This window comes from Esox lucius, chromosome 6 (genome assembly GCF_011004845.1).
Source record: "Esox lucius isolate fEsoLuc1 chromosome 6, fEsoLuc1.pri, whole genome shotgun sequence".
Taxonomy (NCBI): domain Eukaryota; kingdom Metazoa; phylum Chordata; class Actinopteri; order Esociformes; family Esocidae; genus Esox; species Esox lucius.
Genome location: NC_047574.1, coordinates 11,245,159 through 11,265,367, shown reverse-complemented (window position 1 = coordinate 11,265,367; position 20,209 = coordinate 11,245,159). Strand labels below are relative to the sequence as shown.

At 39.2% G+C, this 20,209-nt stretch overlaps 1 protein-coding gene across 3 annotated transcripts; it reads left to right on the top strand.

Moving 5' to 3' along the window:
• The first annotated feature begins 297 nt into the window (after positions 1-297).
• Positions 298-19,536, top strand: LOC109614603 (polymeric immunoglobulin receptor). 3 transcript variants are annotated; one of them, XM_034292765.1, is made up of 11 exons: positions 298-438; positions 1,894-2,226; positions 3,203-3,631; positions 15,192-15,488; positions 15,652-15,805; positions 16,065-16,159; positions 16,619-16,656; positions 17,337-17,426; positions 18,281-18,337; positions 19,148-19,207; positions 19,404-19,536. In XM_034292765.1, the coding sequence occupies exons 1-10, from the start codon at positions 387-389 to the stop codon at positions 19,193-19,195; spliced, it is 1,593 nt and encodes a 530-aa protein (XP_034148656.1). In that variant the 5' UTR covers positions 298-386; the 3' UTR covers positions 19,196-19,207; positions 19,404-19,536. The 3 variants fall into 3 exon arrangements, with proteins under 3 accessions (XP_034148656.1, XP_034148655.1, XP_034148654.1); XM_034292764.1 differs by having other exon boundaries at positions 18,257-18,337; positions 19,407-19,536; XM_034292763.1 differs by having other exon boundaries at positions 18,257-18,337.
• The last annotated feature ends 673 nt before the right edge of the window (positions 19,537-20,209 follow it).

Sequence of the window (20,209 nt, the reverse complement as noted above, 5' to 3'; positions counted from 1 at the left end):
GCTCTGTGATGGACGGTCGGTTGTGTCAAACATAGTGCTCTGTGCTGGACGGTCGGTTGTCTGAAACTATCTGAAAGGATAGTTTGGAATACATTACATTCATAACGGTTCAACCAACTCCATACTTTTCACCCAGATTACACATTTTAAGAGTTCTTATTCTGTTTTACCCCCTTTTTGTAAAAATCCACAATAAATCCTTCACTACTCTCTGATGAAACCTAAAACCATAGTTTGGTCTATAAAATCTGCTTAGCAGACACTGTGGTTAAATCTTCTCTCATACAGAAGCAGGAAAGGAGGTACAGGAAGACTTGTCTCGGCTTGGTCTTTGACACATCTGGCTACAGATTCTATACCAGAAAAACACAAACCTCAGAAGCCTGATGGCTTATTATCTTTCCTTCCTCATCCTCATCATCTTATCAAGAGGCTCAGGTAAGAGTATGTCTGTTCTGTAATGTCTGTTTTGTTGTTGTTAGTAATACATTCAATCTGTATAGTTCATTTTATTTAAGTTTATCTTTATTAAACATATATATACAGTGAGGGATTTTTTTTTATCCCCTGTTGATTTTGTACGTTTGCTCACTGACAAAGAAATTATAAGTCTACAATTTTAATGGAAGGTTTATTTGAACAGTGAGAGACAGAATAACAACAAAATAATCCAGAAAAACGCATGTCAAAAATTTTATGAATTCATTTGCATTTTAATAAGTTTAATAAGTATTCGACCCCTCTGCAAAACATGACTTAGTACTTGGTGGCAAAACCCTTGTTGGCAATCATAGAGGTCAGACGTTTCTTGTAGTTGGCCACCAGGTTTGCAGACATTTCAGGAGGGATTTTGTCCCACTCCTCTTTGCAGATCTTCTCCAAGTCATTAAGGTTTCGAGCCTGACGTTTGGCCACTCGAACATTCAGCTCCCTACACAGATTTTTTATGGGATTAAGGTCTGGAGACAGGGTAGGCCACTCAAGGACCTTAATGTGCTTATTGAGCCACTCCTTTGTTGCCTTGGCCATGTGTTTTGGGTCGTTTTCTAGGTCTACAACCTTGTCCCTGACATCCTTGGACAGCTCTTTGGTCTTGGCCATGGTGGAGAGTTTGGAATCTGATTGATTGATTGCATCTGTGGACAGGTATCTTTTATACAGTTAACAAACTGAGATTAGGAGCACTCCCCACATCTGACCTCTGTGATTGACAACACAGAGGTCAACAAGTACTAAGTCATGTTTTGTAGAGGGGTTGAATGCTTATTTCACTCATTAAAATGCAAATCAATTTATCAATGTCTCTCACTGTTCAGATAAATCTACCATTCAAATTATAGACTGATCATTTCTTTGTCAGTGGGCAAACGTACAAAATCAGCAGGGGATCAAATAATTTTTTTCCTCCCTGTATTTAAAAATACATTTCAGACTAAAGACTTGTAATGATGATGTTTTAGAGCACTCGAAACACAAGAAAATGAAACAAAGACAACACAAAGAACAATGACCAACAAACAGATACAGGTAACTGGAGAGACTAAATAGGAAGGTGATAATGGGAAAACGAGACACAGGTGTGAACAATAAACACAGGGGAAAGCAATGAACACAATAGATGATAAACTGAACATAGAAACAGAATGACTAGAACACACTTAACTTTGAAATATGACAACCAGCACAGCATCCATTGTTCTGAAATGTGTCTTGGAGACATGAAGCATTGGGGAGTGGCTGGAGCGGGGATTTCAAAGCGTTTCACTAATTAAGATGAGGTTGCAGTTGTAGATGGGGCTCAGCTAATTTAAGGCTTCTGAAACAAGCATTAGTATGTTGAAGTGGATCCTGTAGTTGACTGGTATTTAATATTTTCTGTTTTTGTGCCTGCAGGTGTTCAGGCAGCAGCATCAAGTGTATCCACCGTGAGTAAATTGTCTGTGGAAAAAGGAAAGTCCATCACGGTCCCATGTCGTTATGACCAGAGATACCGACAGTATTTCAAATATTGGTGTCGAGGGGATTACTGGAATTCTTGTTCTACTCTTGCACACACGAATCAACCAAAGATTTCTGGGACAGTATTGATCTCTGACGACAACACCCAAACAATTTTCTCTGTGACAATGCTGGATCTGAAGCCAGAAGACTCTGGGTATTACTGGTGTGCTGTGGAGACGACAGGACAAGATCTAAGATCGTACTTGCACCTGTCAGTTACCTCAGGTTAGATCCTTATACCTCACCTCTATAATATTATGTTGGATCATCATAGAAAGCTGAATTAGAAGACACAACTGACTTTCTCTTTACTTCAATTAACAGATAATTGGAGGTCACATGCTGGCATCCTTTGGTTTATTTGTTGTTTATTACACAGCTGTATAGTTACTAATTTCCAGAAGACTGTTTGATGTAGTGATGGCCATTCGAGGCTTCATTAACGTTCTTCTAGCAGCTGGGTATTATGCTTGCTGTGCAAACTCAGATTTTCTTCTTCAAATTAAAAGCCATCATTGAATTATATATGGCAATATAATTAACAATCTAGTCGGTACATTTTATGTTTAATGTCTGTTCCAATGTTGTTCTTGTCTGGTTTTTTTTACAGACTAGATTGTTAACTATATTTCCTTGTAAATTTCAATTATGGCTTTTATTTAGAAAAACAAAATCTGAGTGCTGCAAGAAGAATGTCCTGCTGCTAAAATAACGCAAATGAAGCCTCGTTTGGCCATCACTGTTTGATGTCTCTAAATACATTGCATTTACATTATTACATTCAGCCAGACATAATGTAAATATTGTCTTTAAGTTATTTATTATTAAGCAAGCTAAGATGAGGATTTGATACCACATTCATATCCTGTGAATAATGCACTTAATATAAATGTCTTATAATCTGAAAATAGTTATTTTGTTCTTTCTGATGTGTTTCTTCTCCCTTGGTGCCTACTGTAAGTGTTTGTATCTGTGTTCAGGTTCTCCAGGACTATAAATCTAATCATTTCCGCTAGATTTTTTCTTGTCTCTGCATGCAACAACATTATAGCCTACAGTTAGATACAATGTAAATATTGTTTACATTGTGGATATTCGTTGTTACACTGTGGAGAACAAAATCACTTTATTATGAAGTGTGTCAAGATAAGGTTTTCATAGCACATTGTAAGATTCAGTAAGTGTCTGTATCTGTGTTCAGGTTCTCCAGGACTCTATGTGGAGCAACAACTGGTGACTGGAGTGGAAGGAGGGAGTGTCACTGTCCATTGTTACTATAGTAACATTGTAGCTAAGAGGTGGTTGTGGTGTAAAATGGGTATCTATTACGCCCCCATTTTGGGAAGATACTCTGGGATGTTAGATGGAACATATGTGACCTCACACCAGACCATTGATCAGAACAAGAGACACATTTTAACTGTAACTCTGAATAGACTGAAGATGAGGGACACTGGCTGGTACTGGTGTTCTAATGGGGATTTACAGATGCCTGTTCATGTCACTGTCAATCAGCCAACCACAACACAGAGGACCACACCTGAATCCACCACTACATCTACCTCCACCTCTACCACTGTCATTCCCACTGTCAATCATGTGACCAAAACACAGACTGCAACCTTTATTAGTAAGTATTGGGATACCAGTTCCACTCACACCCTGAAAATGTCTCACATTAAATCTTACTGTAATGTTTATGTGAAATGTTGTAACGGTTGAACATTGACAGAAATGTGGACCACTCAAGACATTTCTCCAAACTCTGTCACAATCAACATCACATTTAATGAAACCCAGGGGTAAGTGTAAAAAGACATATATGAATATAGATATTTAAATATATATATATATATATATATATATATATATATATATATATATATATGTGTGTGTGTGTACAGTGGGGAGAACAAGTATTTGATACACTGCGGATTTTGAGGGTTTCTTTACTTACAAAGCATGTAGAGGTCTGTAATTTTTATCATAGGTATTCTTCAACTGTGAGAGACAGAATCTAAAACAAAAATCCAGAAAATCACATTGTATGATTTTTAAGTAATTTACATTTTAAGTATTTGATACATCAGAAAAGCAGAACTTAATATTTGGTACAGAAACCTTTATTTGTAATAAAATGCAAATTAATTATAAAAAAATCATACAATGTGATTTTCTGGATTTTTGTTTTAGATTCCGTCTCTCACAGTTGAAGTGTACCTATGATAAAAAATTACAGACCTCTACATGCTTTGTAAGTAAAGAAACCTGCAAAATCCGCAGTGTATCAAATACTTGTTCACCCCACTATATATATATATATATATATATAAATTAAGGGAACACATTATCATCACAGTATAAAACCAAGTCAATTAAACTTCAGTAATATCGATCTGTCCAATAAGGTAGCATAATAATAATAATAATAATACGTTTTATTTGTATTGCACTTTACACATGAAGGACACATCTCAAAGTGTTACAGGTGCACAGATAAAAACACTAAAACATAAGAACAGTCAAAAACAGTATAAAAACAAAATTATATTACAAAAATGCAATAGAAAAATAAGCCAGTGGAGTTTATAGAGGATGGGTGTGATGTGCCCAGTTCTACGCACCCTCATCAGGACCCTGGCAGCGCAATTCTGGATGTACTGCAGTCTCTGAAGGCTCCTGCCAGGGATCCCGATGAGGAGTGTGTTGCAGTAGTCAAGTCTGGAGGAGACAAGGGCATGGACCAACTTCTCTGCATCAGAAAGAGAGAGAAAGGGGCGAAGTTTGGAGATGTTCCGGAGGTGAAAGAATGCACTCTTACAGATAAATTGGATGTGGGTGTTAAATGATAGGTGGGGGTCGAATTGAAACCCCAAGTTTGTTATAGAGGATGTAAGAGGAATATCATGGCCAGAAAATGAGTAAACGGTCAGGGGGGAGGATCAAAGTTGGTGTGGGGTCCCAATGAGGATACCTTCAGTTTTGGAGCTGTTTAACTGAAGGAAGTTATCAGTCATCCATGCCCTTGTCTCCTCCAGGCAAGCAGTTAGAGTGGGAAATGATGATGCAGAGGGTGTGGGGTCCAACCTGACATAGAGCTGAGTATCATCAGCATAGCAGTGGAAGGCAACTCCATGTTTGCTGATGATGCGACCCAGGGGGGAGCATATAGATGGAGAAAAGGGAAGGGCCGAGGTCCGAACCCTGAGGGCACTCTACATGTAACTGTGTGGGGCCTCGACCTGGCTCCACCCAGGGTCACATACGCAACTCCATCAGTCAGGTAGGACCGAAACCACTGAAGTGCTGTGTGTGAAATACCGATAAAGTGTTGCAGACGGTGGAGAAGGATGGCGTGGTCAACGGTGTCGAAGGCGGCTGAGAGGTCCAAGAGCAGAAGGAGGGATGGAAAATTGCATAAGCAATTGTGAATCAGTGTCACCTGTTTTGGAACAAATGAAAGTGACAACAGGTGCACTGGAGAGGCAACAGCAAGTCAACCCCCAAAAAGGGAGTGATTTTGCAGGTGGTGCCCAAAGACAATTGCTCTCTCCCTATCCTTCCTGACAGATCTCTAGTTTTGCGTTTTGCCAGTGCCCTTGTCACTGGTAGCACGAGTCGGTACCTGCAGCCCATTCAGGTTGCACAGGCAGTCCAGCTACTCCAGGATGGCACATCCATACAGAATTGGCAGGTCCGCCATTGGCACCCTGTTCTCTTCACAGATGAGTCTGGAGACGCAGTGGTGAACATTATGCAGCCTGCAACATCATCCAGCATGACCGTTTTGGCGGTGGTTCAGTGATGGTCTGGGGAGGGTCGCACCGACCACCATGTGCTAGCCAACGGTACCCTGACTGCTTTTAGGTACCGTGATGAAATCCTCAGTCCCATTGTCAGACTTTACACTTGTGCAGCGGGCCCTGGGTCCAACTTGGTGCCGGACAATGCCCGGTCTCTTGTGGCCAAAGCATGTAGGCAGTTCCCGGATAATGACGGCGTTGATGCCTTTGACTGCCCCCCACGTTCCCTAAACCTGAATCCAATTGAGAACCTCTAGGAGGTTATGTTTCGGTGCATCCGACGCTGCCTAGTAGTGCCACAGACTGTCCAAAAGCTCATTGATGCCCTGACCCGAACTAGGAGGAGATCCCCCAGGACACCATCCACCGTCTCATCAGAAGCATGCCCAGACGTTGTCAGGAATGCATACAGGCACGTGGGGGGACAAACACACTACTGTGTCACATTAGGAGTTGCCGTGAGGAAATTTGCGCAAGTAGGAGCAGCCTGTGATTTCAATTGTTTAATATGATTTTCGGATTGAATCGAGTTTGAATCGAAACCCAATGTATGATTTAAGTGTTCCCTTAATTTTGAGCTGTGTATATAGGGCTGCAACAAGTAATTGATAGAAACATATGTATTTACTTTTTATTTTATACATAATAAATATTTGTAATAAATCATTACACGTATGTAATCCTGGAATAGAGTTTTTTAATCAAATTAAATTATAAATCAAAATAATCAAAATAATTCAGCTCTAATATTCCAATTTATCCATTATTTGTAGTATCATGTCCTCAAAGCAATATTATTATTCTACAGATGGGAGCAAACATTCTTCTACCTGCCGAAGACTATTATTGCAGTACTCTTCATTCTGTGCACAATCATTGCTGCGGTAAAGTTAAGTGCAAATTGACACTGTGGAGAAACTGGATGAAACAAGCTATATTTCCTATTTGCATATTATTTTTCAGTTCAGTAAATGTAAGCAGTATGAGCTGTCCTTCTGCACAACTCATTTTGGAGAGCCTGCACACAACGCTTAGCAATGGTATTTTGGTAGTATTCTACAAACACCCGAGGTGCTGATTGATTGGTAACCAGTCTATTAATATTATGAACCAGTTAACAATGCAATTAGAAAAAAAGTGGGTGTTAGTCATGGTATATTGGTCATGTACCTCAGCCCCTCTTGTCTAATTGCTTACAAATACCACGGCGGTCAGCCAATCAGCGTTTAGTATTCGAAATAACCGGTTTGTATGTACTTGTAAATTGGTATTGACCAGCAATTTATTCTTGCCTGTTAAATGGGAGTTTTGAATGTCAATCATAGCCTTGATGCACAACCCAAAGATTATTTTTTAAAGTTGTGATGCTCCATGAAATGCAAATAAAAACAGAACCCAATGATGTGCAAATCTTTTAAAACCTATATTCAGTAGAAACTACTACAAAGAAAACATATCAAATGTTGAAACTTACTGACACATTTTATTATTTCTTGAAAAACATATACACACTTGTATTTGATGCCAGCAACACATTTCAAAAAAGTTGGGACAGAGGCAACAAAAGACCGGAAAAGTTGTGCAATGCTAAAAAACATCACACAACTAATTAGGTCAATTGGCAACATCATCTGCAGTACATAATATCCTAAAACAATTCAGAGAATCCGGATACATTTCTGTATGCAAGGGACAAGGCTGAAAACCTATATTGGATGGCCGTGATCTTTGGGCCTTAGGTGGCACTGCATTAAAAACAGGCGCAATTCTGTAGTGGAAATCCCTGCATGGGCTCAGGAACACTTCTGAAAACCATTGTTTATGAACACATTTTGTTGCTGCATCTTGAAAATATGACTGATAATGCAATTGACACTGAGGAGAAATTGGATGATAGCAGCTTTGTGGTACAGCAGCTTCCTGTGCTGCCTAAACCTTTGTGTTGGTGGACATCTGTGGTTTTGAGCAGCACTTAAGATGCATTTCCTGTATAAGAGCAGCAATCATTCCATCTCTGCAGCACACACCTACTCAATTCTATGATTTTCTTTGTGAAATCATTAACCCTATGTTCTTAGCAAGGTTAACAGGATACCAATGACTCTTGAACCAAACAGCACTTTTTTGTAAAAGCTATTGGGAGGTGTAGCCACTTTGTCGAGAAGACCCAAACTGTCACCTTCAGCTGAGAGGAATTTGGTTCGGATGGTCAGGAACACCTTCAAGCCTGACCGAAATTTGCAGCTGACCACATGGGCAAAGGAACGCCTTCTGGAGGAATGTTTTATGGTCAGATGAGACAAAGATTTTGCTGTTTGGCTGCAATGACCAGAGGTATGTTTTGAGGTGTAAAAGTGAGATGTTCCACAAGAGTACTGTACCAGCTATTAAGCATGGTAGTGGTAGCATCATGCTCTGGGGCTGTTTTGTGGCTAGTAGATTTGGTGCATTGCACAAAGTGGATGGAATAATGGAGGAGGACTACCTAAGAATTCTGTAGCTTAACCAGATCTCAGCCAGATCAGCCAGATCAATCAATCAAATGTATTTATAAAGCCCTTTTCACAACAGCAAGTGCTTTACAGAGGCACCCGGCCTTAAACCCCAAGGAGCAAAAAACAGTAGTGTTGAATTTCAGTGGCTAGGAAAAACTCCCTAAGAAGGCTGAATTTTAGGAAGAAACCTAGAGAGGACCCTGGCTCAGAGGGGTGACCAGTCCTCTTCTGGCTGTGCCGGGTGAGATATTAAGAGTCCAATTGGAATAATTAATACAGAGTCTATTTGATTCTAGACTAGGTCAAAAGTATGACCAGGTGGACAAGGACAGGAACAGCAACGGGCCCCCCAAACCAGGTACTCCGCAGGTGTGGACCAGGAACTCATTTCCTCCTAAAATTTTTAACTGGAGGAGACTGAGAAAAGTTATGGCTGAAACTTGGACACATTTTGGTGTTCTAACAGTACAATGACCCCAAACACACATCAAAGCTGGTTGCAGGGTTTATGTTAGCCAGGCTTTTTGCCTGTATTTGTCCAACAGATTAAAATATCAACGGCCAAAGTGTCCGGTGGGAAATATGCCAAATGAATAAATAGATTAATAGCATATTATATAGCCTAATATTTTGTGACCTATATGATCTGTTTCCAAAAAAAAATTTAACCTCCACTTGCTCTTACAGTAACACATTACTGAGAGTTTGATCATATGACTAAGCGTGGCGTGAACTTCAAAAGCCGCACACTCCGGCAGCAACTCCAGCACACGCCTCGGAAATGTCTAAGGCGAAGTAGACATCGGGAATCATGGACACCACGTAATGCAGACAAAAGAAGAGAGGGACCATCCGAGAGACCAAAATAGAGCTTTATGGTCACAACCATAAGCGTTATGTTTGGAGAAGGGTCAACAAGGCCTTTAGTGAACAGAATACCATCCCCACTGTGAAGCATGGTGGTGGCTCACTGCTGTTATGGGGGTGTGTGAGCTCTGAAGGCACGGGAATCTTGAAACTTGATGACAAGATGAATGCATCATGTTATCAGAAAATACTGGCAGACAATTTGCATTCTTCTGCACAAAAGCTGCGCATGGGACTTTCCAGCATGACAACCAGGTTATTGTAAGGTTTTTAGTTTTCATTTTTCCCCCTCGAAGATTTCAGTCTGTTTTTCAATTGAATTGTTCACATTATTGGTCACATTAAAAGTGGAAAAAGGTTCTGACATGATTTATCTTTGTCTCATTCTTTTACATCACAAAACCTGGCATTTTAACAGGGGTGTGTAGACTTTTTATATCCACTGTATATAACCAATTCTCCAAGGGTATGCAAATCTTTTAGCACAACTGTATAGGGATAAATGATTTGCACACCATGTTTTTATTTGCATTTTACGCAGCGTCCCATCTTTTTTGGAAATGGGTTGTAGTATTGTCTTTACTTTTTCCAGATTTAATCAAATAATTTGCTTTGCTAATAAATACTTTAAAGACACCACGGTTCTAAACATTCCCACCAAATTATGGGAAATTCAGTACATACATTGTTTTGTTGAAATTCAAATGTATTAAAAGCAGTTTGCAAAACTGGAGTCAACAACATAATGTATTGCTCTGTGTTTAACATGTAATGGTAACCTAGCAGCTTTGTGGTACAGCAGCTTCCTGTGCTGCCTAAACCTTTGTGTTGGTGGACATCTGCGGTTTTGAGCAGCGCTTAAGATGCATTTCCTGTATAAGAGCAGCAATCATTCCATCTCTGCAGCACACACCTACTCAATTCTATGATTTTCTTTGTGAAATCATTAACCCTATGTTCCTAGCAAGGTTAACAGGATACTAATAACTCTTGATCCCAAAAAAGCCAAGAGGTAAAAAACATTAGTAGAAATTAGGGTTAAAGATCTCTGTGAACATACAGTTGCGGTCAGAAGTTTAGATACACTCATCATGGACATGAATGTCATGGCAATATTGGGCATTCATTGATTTTTTTGAACAGAATTTTATCTGTGGCGGAATGATTGTAAAACATATATCTTTAACAGAAGAAAAAAAAAAATTAATTTGGTGAACACATTTTCATTAATTTGTGGTTTTCTGTAATCCACACAGGGTCAAAATTATACATACAGGGTCAGAAATATACATTCACCCACTTAGATTATTAATTCAGTGGCGCTGATAGTTCTCGAATTGTCTTTTAATTTGCCAAGCCTCTTAACTTTCTGTTAGTGATAATGTTTGACTACAGCTGGTACTTAGCTTGGCATAGCTTCTCTGTGCCAAGATGAAAAGGAATTGTTTGACAGTCCAAGGAGCTAAATGCAGATCTGAGAAAGGATGGTAGATATACACACGTCAAGAATTTCTCTTGGAGCCATAACTAAATAACTGCAGATTCCAAGATCATCGGCTCAAACAATTGTATGTAAGTAAAAGCTATTGGGAGGTGTAGCCACTTTGCCGAAAAGACCCAAACTGTCACCTTCAGCTGAGAGGAATTTGGTTTGGATGGTCAGGAACACCTTCAAGCTCGCCCGAAATTTGCCGAAAATTGACCCCAAACACACATCAAAGCTGGTTGCAGGGTTTACGTTAGCTAGCAAATTTCCTCTGCCGGACAAATAACTATATGATCTGTTGCCAAAAATTTTTTTTTACCTCCACTTGCTCTTACAGTAATACATTACTGAGGGTTTGATCATATGACGTGAGATTCAAAAGCCGCGGCAGCAACTCCAGCACATGACTCGGAAATGTCTAAGGCGAAGTAAACATCTCTGGGCCGGTTAATAAAAAATATATACTATGGTGTATCTGAGACCAGCAAGACCACAGAAAAGTGTAGTCGTTTAAAATAGACTAGTTATTTGTGGCTGTTAGTCGTGGTATATTGGTCATGTACCACAGCCCCTCTTGTCTTATTACTTACATATACCACGGCGGTCAGCCAATCAGCATTTAGTATTCAAAACAACCTGTTTGTAAGTACTTGCAAATTGGTATTGACCAGCAATTTATTCTTGCTTGCTAAAGGGGAGTTTTTAATGTTTTCATTCAATATTTTCATTCAATCACCGCCTTGATGCAAAACCCAAAGATAATTGTTTTAAGTTGGGAAGCTCCATGAAATGCAAATAAAAACAGAACGCAATGATGTGTAGTTCTTTGAAATAGACTAGTTATTTGAAATAGCCTTGCTTATGTAGCAAAACGTGTTTAACGTGTTTTAAACGTTTAATATGCAATGGGACAACATATGTATATCCATAGAAGTTAATGCGCATCATCTAATAAGGAAATATGGTTGGAAATGGCACATATTAGTCAAAATATTGTTCACACGCTTGAGTGTTTTTTCCTTTGGTCGATCAGAGTTGATCCCACAAATAAGCGACTGAAACGCGTCTGTCTATTAAATAATAATGTCGCAAAATTGGGCTACATTATGGTGCATTTCAAAGCAATTCTAACTACATTTAAACATACTGAAATTTAGAAGCAAACGACTTTCAGTAAATTATCTGTGTCTATAAGTTTCTGCAGAGCTGTCAAACGCTCTGACATCCAATGGAAATGTACATGAATCGCATAGCCTATTTGTTGAGACGTTTCTTACACTGGCATCAAAATCCTTATCCTTATTCAGATTGGAAACATGATTTTGTAATCAAAATATTGTTCAAAAAGATAATTGTCTCTGTAAAAATAATTGCGATCTGGCTCAAATTATTTCGATCAGGCAATTATAGCCTATGACAGTTGTAACCTAAATGGTCAGTTGGCAAAGATTGTGAAGAGTTCATTCTGCTGACTAAAAAAAATAAAATAATGTTAGATCATAGCATTAGATCATAACCATGTTGGCCATCGAAAAAGTATAGCTTAAACTCTGGCGGGTTGTGGAATGGATAAAGCAGGCTAATATTAAGCTTATGGAATGGCATTACAAAATTTTGACCTCAAACCCTGTTGAAAATATGTGGACCATGCTTAAAAGTCGAGTCCATGCCAGGAAACAAAGTCATTTAATTGAATTTTACCAATTCTGCCAAGAACAATGAGAATTCTGCCAGAAGCTTGTTTATGGCTACCAGAGGCGTCTGCTCAAGGTGAAACTTGCTAAGGGACATTCAACCATGTATTTGGTGTGCTCTATATATAATTGTGACCCTGTATTAATTACATTCATTAATTAATTACAGAAAATCCAAAATGAATTCAAATTTGTGCACCAAATTCTTGTTATTTGTTTTCTATTAAAGATGTTCTGTATGTTGTACAATCATTCTACCCCAATGTAAGAAATCAGACTTTCGTACAGTGTTGAAATAAATGGATGTTCTGTTGTAATCTAAACGTAACCAGCATACATTCATACAATTCCACATCAGAAAAAGAACAGTGCAAAGAAATAATTGAAAGCCCAACATTACCATGACATTCATGTCCACGATGGGTTTATGTACATTTCTGACCGCAACTGTTTGTGGCTGGTGTTTGTGTTCCTTTTTGGTCTTGACGTGTACAGAATAAATGTACAGACACCATATCACCTACTGACTCAAACATTCACATGGCTCCCCACCTCTCCCTCCTCATCCTCTTCCTCATCTTCTCCAGATCCTCAGCGGGTAAGGGTAACATTTCTCTAAAGGGCTGATGTTCTGTCACAAAATTCAGTTGAAACACTTTGTTATTAATCTTACATTTAAGTGGTTATGGTCATAGGCGCCGATTTATGTTTTCCTCCGTGGGTGCTCATAGGCGCACGCCATTTATATATATATATATATATATATATATATATATATATACACACACACCTATATATACCTATATATACACCTATATATACATATATAAACGCACTACGCACACCTATTCATTTACTTATTAATAAAGCCGTAAAGTAGATCTTTCAAAATGTACCACTTATCACAAATACAGGATTGGAGATGAAAAGTTTAACTGACACGTAGGCCTAACCGCGATCAGTTCGTGGGAAATTAATGTTTTGCGCTATTATCTAAATATCGATTAAAAAAAACTACATATATAGTTTCTGGGAGTTTCTCCCTAATTTCTGCTACGAGTTTTTGATAGTGGCATTTTTTCATCTGAGAAACGCTGTGATTGGTGGATAGGGAGCACCCGGAGCAGGCGACTGGTTATGTCACTGTCACTAACATCGACATAACCAATCACAGTGTGACAGACGCTTTACATATCACCAACGGCAAGTTTAATTTTAAATGAATGTAGCCTACTGGCGGACTGGCGGTCTGGCACACGTGGGTGCTCGTGCTCGGTATTTTCGTGGGTGCTCGCTATTTTCCGTGGGTGCTCGCTATTTTCCGTGGGTGCTCGAGCCCCGGAGCACCCACGGTATCGGCGCCTATGGTAGTGGTGTTAATATAACATTTTACATGGGGTAACAGAAGGGAGGCAAGTTGAAATTCAAGGGTGGCATTAGGCAATTATTAGCTGCATAATTGACTAATCGCGATAATTTGAGACAGATCGCAATTATATTTATGACAACGATGTTTTTGCACAATATTTTCCATCAGTTAGGATGTCAAGCACATGGATGCAAAAGACGGAGGTGAAATTGCTTTTATATTCGCACATTCAACAGACTTTCAATTGACTTTCAACAGACTTTCAATAGACGTTCAAACAAATATTCAACAGACATTAATAGCCATTTACAGCTCTGAAAATCAATAACTTATTCATTGATTGTCATATACACATCAATCAACATCTGATTTATTCTATAAATGCCTGCCATACATTTACAACCTTTGTTTTTAATAGACATTCAATTTAGAATTTAGTAGAAATTCCGGAAATCTGTAATACTGCAATTACAGCTATATAAATCAATAACTTATGAATTGTTTGTCATATATACATCAAACAACATCTGATTCATTCTATAAATGCCTGGCATACTTTTACAACCTTTGGTTTTGAAATAAATTCTACTTAGGATTTAGTAGAAATTCCTGAAATCTGTATTACTGCAATTATAGCTTTATAAATCAAGAACGCATTTATTGCTTGTCATATATAAATCAAACAATATCTGATTATTCTATATATGCCTGCCATACTTTTACAAGTACAGGTACAGTACAACGAAATGCAGTTTGTGCAGAAACTGCAGAAGTGCAAATAGAGGAGTGCAGAAATAAGTGTATGTATGTGCAAGTGGAATGTATAGATGTTCAAGTATGTCCAAATGCATTACATATGGCAATTTGAAATTTGCAGTGAACAATTCACAGATTTACAGAACATTTACAGGTATTAAGTATAATGTATGTACAAGTGAGATAAATGTGGCACTTCTCAGTGGCATTCTGAATTTGCAATCGAGGCAAATTGAAGGAGTAGGGTAACGTGCAACTGAAATGCTGAATTGACTATAAACCCCACAATCACCAGACATTCTATACAACCCTATCTGTATATCGTCTCGCCCAAGCCCACTTTTGCCTGCACACTGTCATAAACAATAGCCCAATAGGGCAGGAAACCTCCCCATCTGGCAACACTGACCATGGACCGAGGGAGGAGGAGCAGCACAGTGACAGGAGCATGCAGACTCCGGGACTCAACCATTTTAGAGGGCACTCAGAGATATTGGATTTGGTTACCAAAGAGATTAATGGCTAAAGTAGACAAAAATATAATACCATACAATACAATTAAATATGAATATATTACAGCAGACACTGGAGAAATACATTTGTTTTGTGTGGCTGCTGCAACCCTTTTGCCACCCTGGTGGTTTCGCGAGTGTGTCTTGGAGGGATTAAAGGGTTGGTTTGAATTCACCTTAAATGTTTTGTGTTGATGTGTCCACACAGGTGAGTATCTGGATGTACAGACCGGAGGTTCTATCACCATCCCATGTCACTATGATCAGAAATATATACGCTACGTCAAATACTGGTGTAAAGGATCTTGGGATTTCTGCAAATATGCTGCACGCACAGACAAAACTATGGGAACTAAGACCTCGATATCAGATGACCTCATACGGAGAGTCTTCACTGTGACCATGACTGTTCTGACCCCAGCGGACTCTGACTATTACTGGTGCGCTGTGGAGATAAATAAAGGACCAGATATCAGGATACAACGGTTCTACCTATCTGTCACAGGTAAGATCCATACACACCTTGCCAGCAATGTTTGGTAGATTGTTCTTTATACTAACATTTAACTAAACCACGTTAAATATGAAGATCTCATGCAAGTCAATATCATAGCTCTATGGTAGTTTGCAACAGTCATTTCATTGTTGAAGTTGTTTTTTCCTCACAGAAACCCAATCACCAGACAATCCACAAACATCTTCCACTTCAACTTCTGGCCCTGTGGTGAACACTTCTCATCGTACTGACAGCTCTTCTGGTCTTGTAGAAGACAACGCCACCCAAGAAGTTGAGGGTAGAAAACAGAAGAAATACCACCAATGGTTATCACTGACTTTGTTGTGTTTTACTCTCATTATTCAACCAAAAGGATGATTACACAAAAACAAAGACTCTTGAGAAATTAGATATTGATTAAGTAGTTCACAAAATGGTGTTTAATCCAATACTTGTGTACTGGAATACTAAAGTATTAAGACTCTGTCCCAGTTACCCATAACATTATACAGTCATTGTCTCTTTGTGTGTAATTTATTTCTGTAAACCTAGTTAAAGTACATCTTGTTGTCTTCCCTCTATCAGGTTGGATGATCTGAAAATCCTGTTGATTCCTCTGGTCATGTTGCTGGTGTTGATAGCTGGTGTCCTAGTAGCATGGAAGATGTGGAGAAAGCATGGCTAGTAGTGTTGTTGTTTTTTAAATTCTATATTAAAATGTATTTACAAATGTATTATATTAACAGACTATACATCTTGGGGTCCAAAAATTAATCTAATCCAACAAAATGCATAATAAGATATATAGCATACAAAAATACACACATTAAAATAACTGCATGAAAAACGTACCATGAAATAGCTAACGATCAAATAGTGGTAAATTAACAAATCAACACTTCTTACATAAATCAATAGTGATGCAGTCCTTTTCTCATCTGTTCTAAGCCAGTAGATGTTAACAGGCATGTCTCTGACTGTCTGCCTTATACATGCTGTATGACACACTCAATTAGCTTTGCGAAGAAAAGAGTTGATGAAGTGGTTTGAAATGTAAATGCAAATCATGCAGTAGGTTAGACTATATTCAGAATTGTTAAACTGTAAAACAGATCATTAATATCTTGCCTCTATTTCAGGAAACAAAAAAGCCAATGACCAGCCAACCAATACAGCGGTAGGCTACGTTAATCCTTTCATACATATATACACTATATGGCCAAAAGTATGTGGAAACCCGACCATCACACCTATATGAGCTTGTTGGACATCCCATTCCAAAACCATGGGCATAAATATGGAGCAGCTATAACGTCCGCCAGTTATCTGGGAATGCTTTCCACAAGATTTCGGTCTGTCTCTGTGGGAATTTGTGGCTATTTAGCCAAAAGCTTTACACCACTCTATGCTCAGACATGGAAACCTTCTTTGTGATGCTCTTGTGCTGATGTTGACTTTTACGCGCTTCAGCACTCAGCAGCCACGCTCTATGAGTTTGCCTGGTCCACCATTTCATGGCTGGGGTGTTGTTGCTCCTAGATGTTCCACTTCACAATTATAGCACTTGACTGGGGCAGAACTAGCAGGGCAGAAATTTCACAAACTGACTTGTGGCAGAGGTGGCATCTTATGGCAGTGCCTCATTTAAAGTCACTGAGCTTTTTAGAGAACCCATTGTACTGCTAATGTTTGTCTATGGAGATTGCAGGGGCTATGTGCTGGATTATATGCAAAAGTGAGCAACGACTGAAATATCTCAACTCAAGAATTTGTAGGGGTGTCCACATACTTTTGGCCATATAGAGTGTGATTGTCTAATCTTTAAACACTAATTAACATCCTTTTTGTGTTTACAAGTGTGACCCATTTCCCGGTGATGATGCAAGTAATGTCACATACAGTACTATTGCCCTCAAGAGAAAGACCCAGCAAGATTTACAGACCAAGGTAAAAAATAACTTTATTTGGAAATGTTGTTTCAAATTTGAAAAAGTAAAAGCTGACATTAGAAACAGTCTAATGATTTTAAAAACAGTTTCATTATATTTCCAGTGCTATTAAGATGAAGGCACAAACACACACACTAAATGATTATTATCCATAATGATGATAGCATCTAACTAAATGTCACAACCTCGATATAGATTCTGTGTGCTAGAACATGGACCAAATACTAATATTTTCAGTGCTTTCATATGTGAATTTGTCCATGTTTAGTCCAAATTAGCCTTTCAATAATTAACAATACATTGTGCTTTTATTTTTAAACAGTGAACAAATATGTTTGAAAAGTCCATTAAATAAAAAGTGACATTCAGTTCCGTTTGTCACGGTTTAGGGTAGGCAGGACACAAGGTGCTGAGCAAGAGTAGGGAAACATCCTTTTCATACTTCCTCACATAAGCAAAAAGCAAACAAGGGCAACATAAATAGGGTCCCCAATTAGAGCCAACGCAGTGCAGCTGCCTCCAGTTGGTGAGAACAAAAAAAACGTAGCGCAGAGATGCCTAGAGGCACCTCTGCGGGCAGGCCCTGGCTGGGGTCCCCAGTCACGTAGAGATGCTTAGAGGACCCCAGCCAGGACATGACACTATCCCATACTAAATCCTGTACTATACAGTATAGCCACATCACCTTAGCTTCAATGTCCAAATAAATATGTGAGGGTGCATATGTAAATTTAGATATGAAAGTATATTTGAATTAGTTAGAACAAGTTCCACAACAGTTTATCATGATTAATCACTACACATTCAGTGTAGTTACACATGAATTAGTCTGTTTGTGCTCCTCTGTTACAGGCAGAACCAGAGGATAATGTGGTCTACAGTTCAGTAGCCCACCACCTGACCAGAAAGGTCAGTATTGGCGTCTCCTGTCCTACCTCCTATACAGACAGGGCCCTTCTGAATGGTGCAGTTTAAAGGTCTAATACAGGTTGCAGCTTATCAAGAATGCATTGGTGGAGATGCAAATTGGATCAGCTCCATCCAGAGTTGGTGGGGTTAGTGTTGGACAGGATTTGCCTTGTTGTGACTCCTTTCGGTTTGTGTTGCACCTGCAAGCTCAGTCATTGTTGTTGCATTGCGATGCGTTGTCCTCCAAGCAGGTAGATGCTGATGAGGTAGATGCAGGTAGATGCTTCCTAGTTGGGTGACATCTCTGTCCGACTCTCCAGAGCCTACTGAGGTTTGCTGTGGCGATGCAAGGCCACTACAGGGAGATGGAGGATAAAAAACATTTCCATCACCAACAGAGACAAAGCAACTGACAACTGTTATTTCGTTCTCTGTAAAATTGCGTGCAGTGACAAATGTGGCCTGAGCTCATTTAAAAAAAAACATTTATTCAAAATTTAGGCTATGGATACTTTCCATTCTTAAAATATTATACTTTTGAGAATAGAAAATTGTGTAGAGATCAGGCCATTAAAGCGAATATATCGGTAGCATACAGACTCAGTACAGCTCTTAGCATGTTGGCTCTTGGTTGCCAGACATTATTGTCCTGCAGTAAGGACTGGGAAGCCACTAGATAGCGTTGTTGCACAGCCAATACAATACCAGGCCACGTGACAGCTAAAGCACTTTTATTGTGTTGAGCTTCAGAAAAATGTAAATGGCAATAACATATACTGTGTGTGTGTGTGTATTTCTCCTCTTCAACAGGCAACAGAACCAGATGATAATGTCCTCTACAGTTCAATAGTCCTATAGGTGACAAAAGAGGTGGGTGTTGGAGTCTTCTGCCTGCTATAATACATGTTAGTGTTCAGTGTGACACTGACTGGGTTATATAGTTCCTAGATATCTAGGTTCAGTTTAGCTTTTATCACAGGTAAGGAGTTAAAGGAGAGGATTCTTATCCATGATCAGTAAACTTCTATCCCTGAGCTTTTGACTCAATGATTTCCTTCCTCTCCAGCAGGTGGCAGCAGCATAGCAGTGACTGACCAGACTTGTATGGACACTGCTGTTACAGTTTCTTTGGATTGCTTACACACTAAAATTAAAAGTAGTACACTATCAGCAAAACCTTACACTCAAGAAGCAAAACATCAGCCCATATTTGCACAACTATAAGCACAATGTCAACTTCACACTTGTTGCAAAACTCTACACACAGTGATTTGCAAAACACTAAACACACTTAACATACATTACACACAAACATCTATCATGAAGTCACTTCCTTGCAATACCAAAGCACTGACTGTCAAATTACCACACCGTCCAACCAATTGGTTCAACACAGTCATCAGGTGTGCAAACACTTGTTTGCTTAATTGTAAACACACCAATCAGGTGTATAAGCACTATAAAAAGCAGTAGGTGAGTTCATCGGTCTTCAAGCACAATGGAAAGAGTCAGAGAAAGAGTAAGACGAGGAGGAGAACGAGGAGAACAAGGAGGATGAGGAGGACAAGGAGGAGGAGGAAGGGGAGGAAGAGGAATCAACAGAGGAAGAGGAAGAGATGGAGGCCATGCTGGAGGTAGAGGAAGAGGAAGACAAGAAGGTGCTCAAAGAGGACCGAATCTGACAAATGAGATCCGTGCAACACTGGTTGACCACATTGTCAACCACGGCCCGACGCTGAGGGAGGCTGGACTGCGAGTACAGCCAAATCTAAGCCGATACACAGTGGCAAGTGTGATAAGAACATTTCGACTGGAAAATAGGTATTGTATCTCGGCATGGCGGTGGAAGGTATATGATCTCCGTCTCCAGGC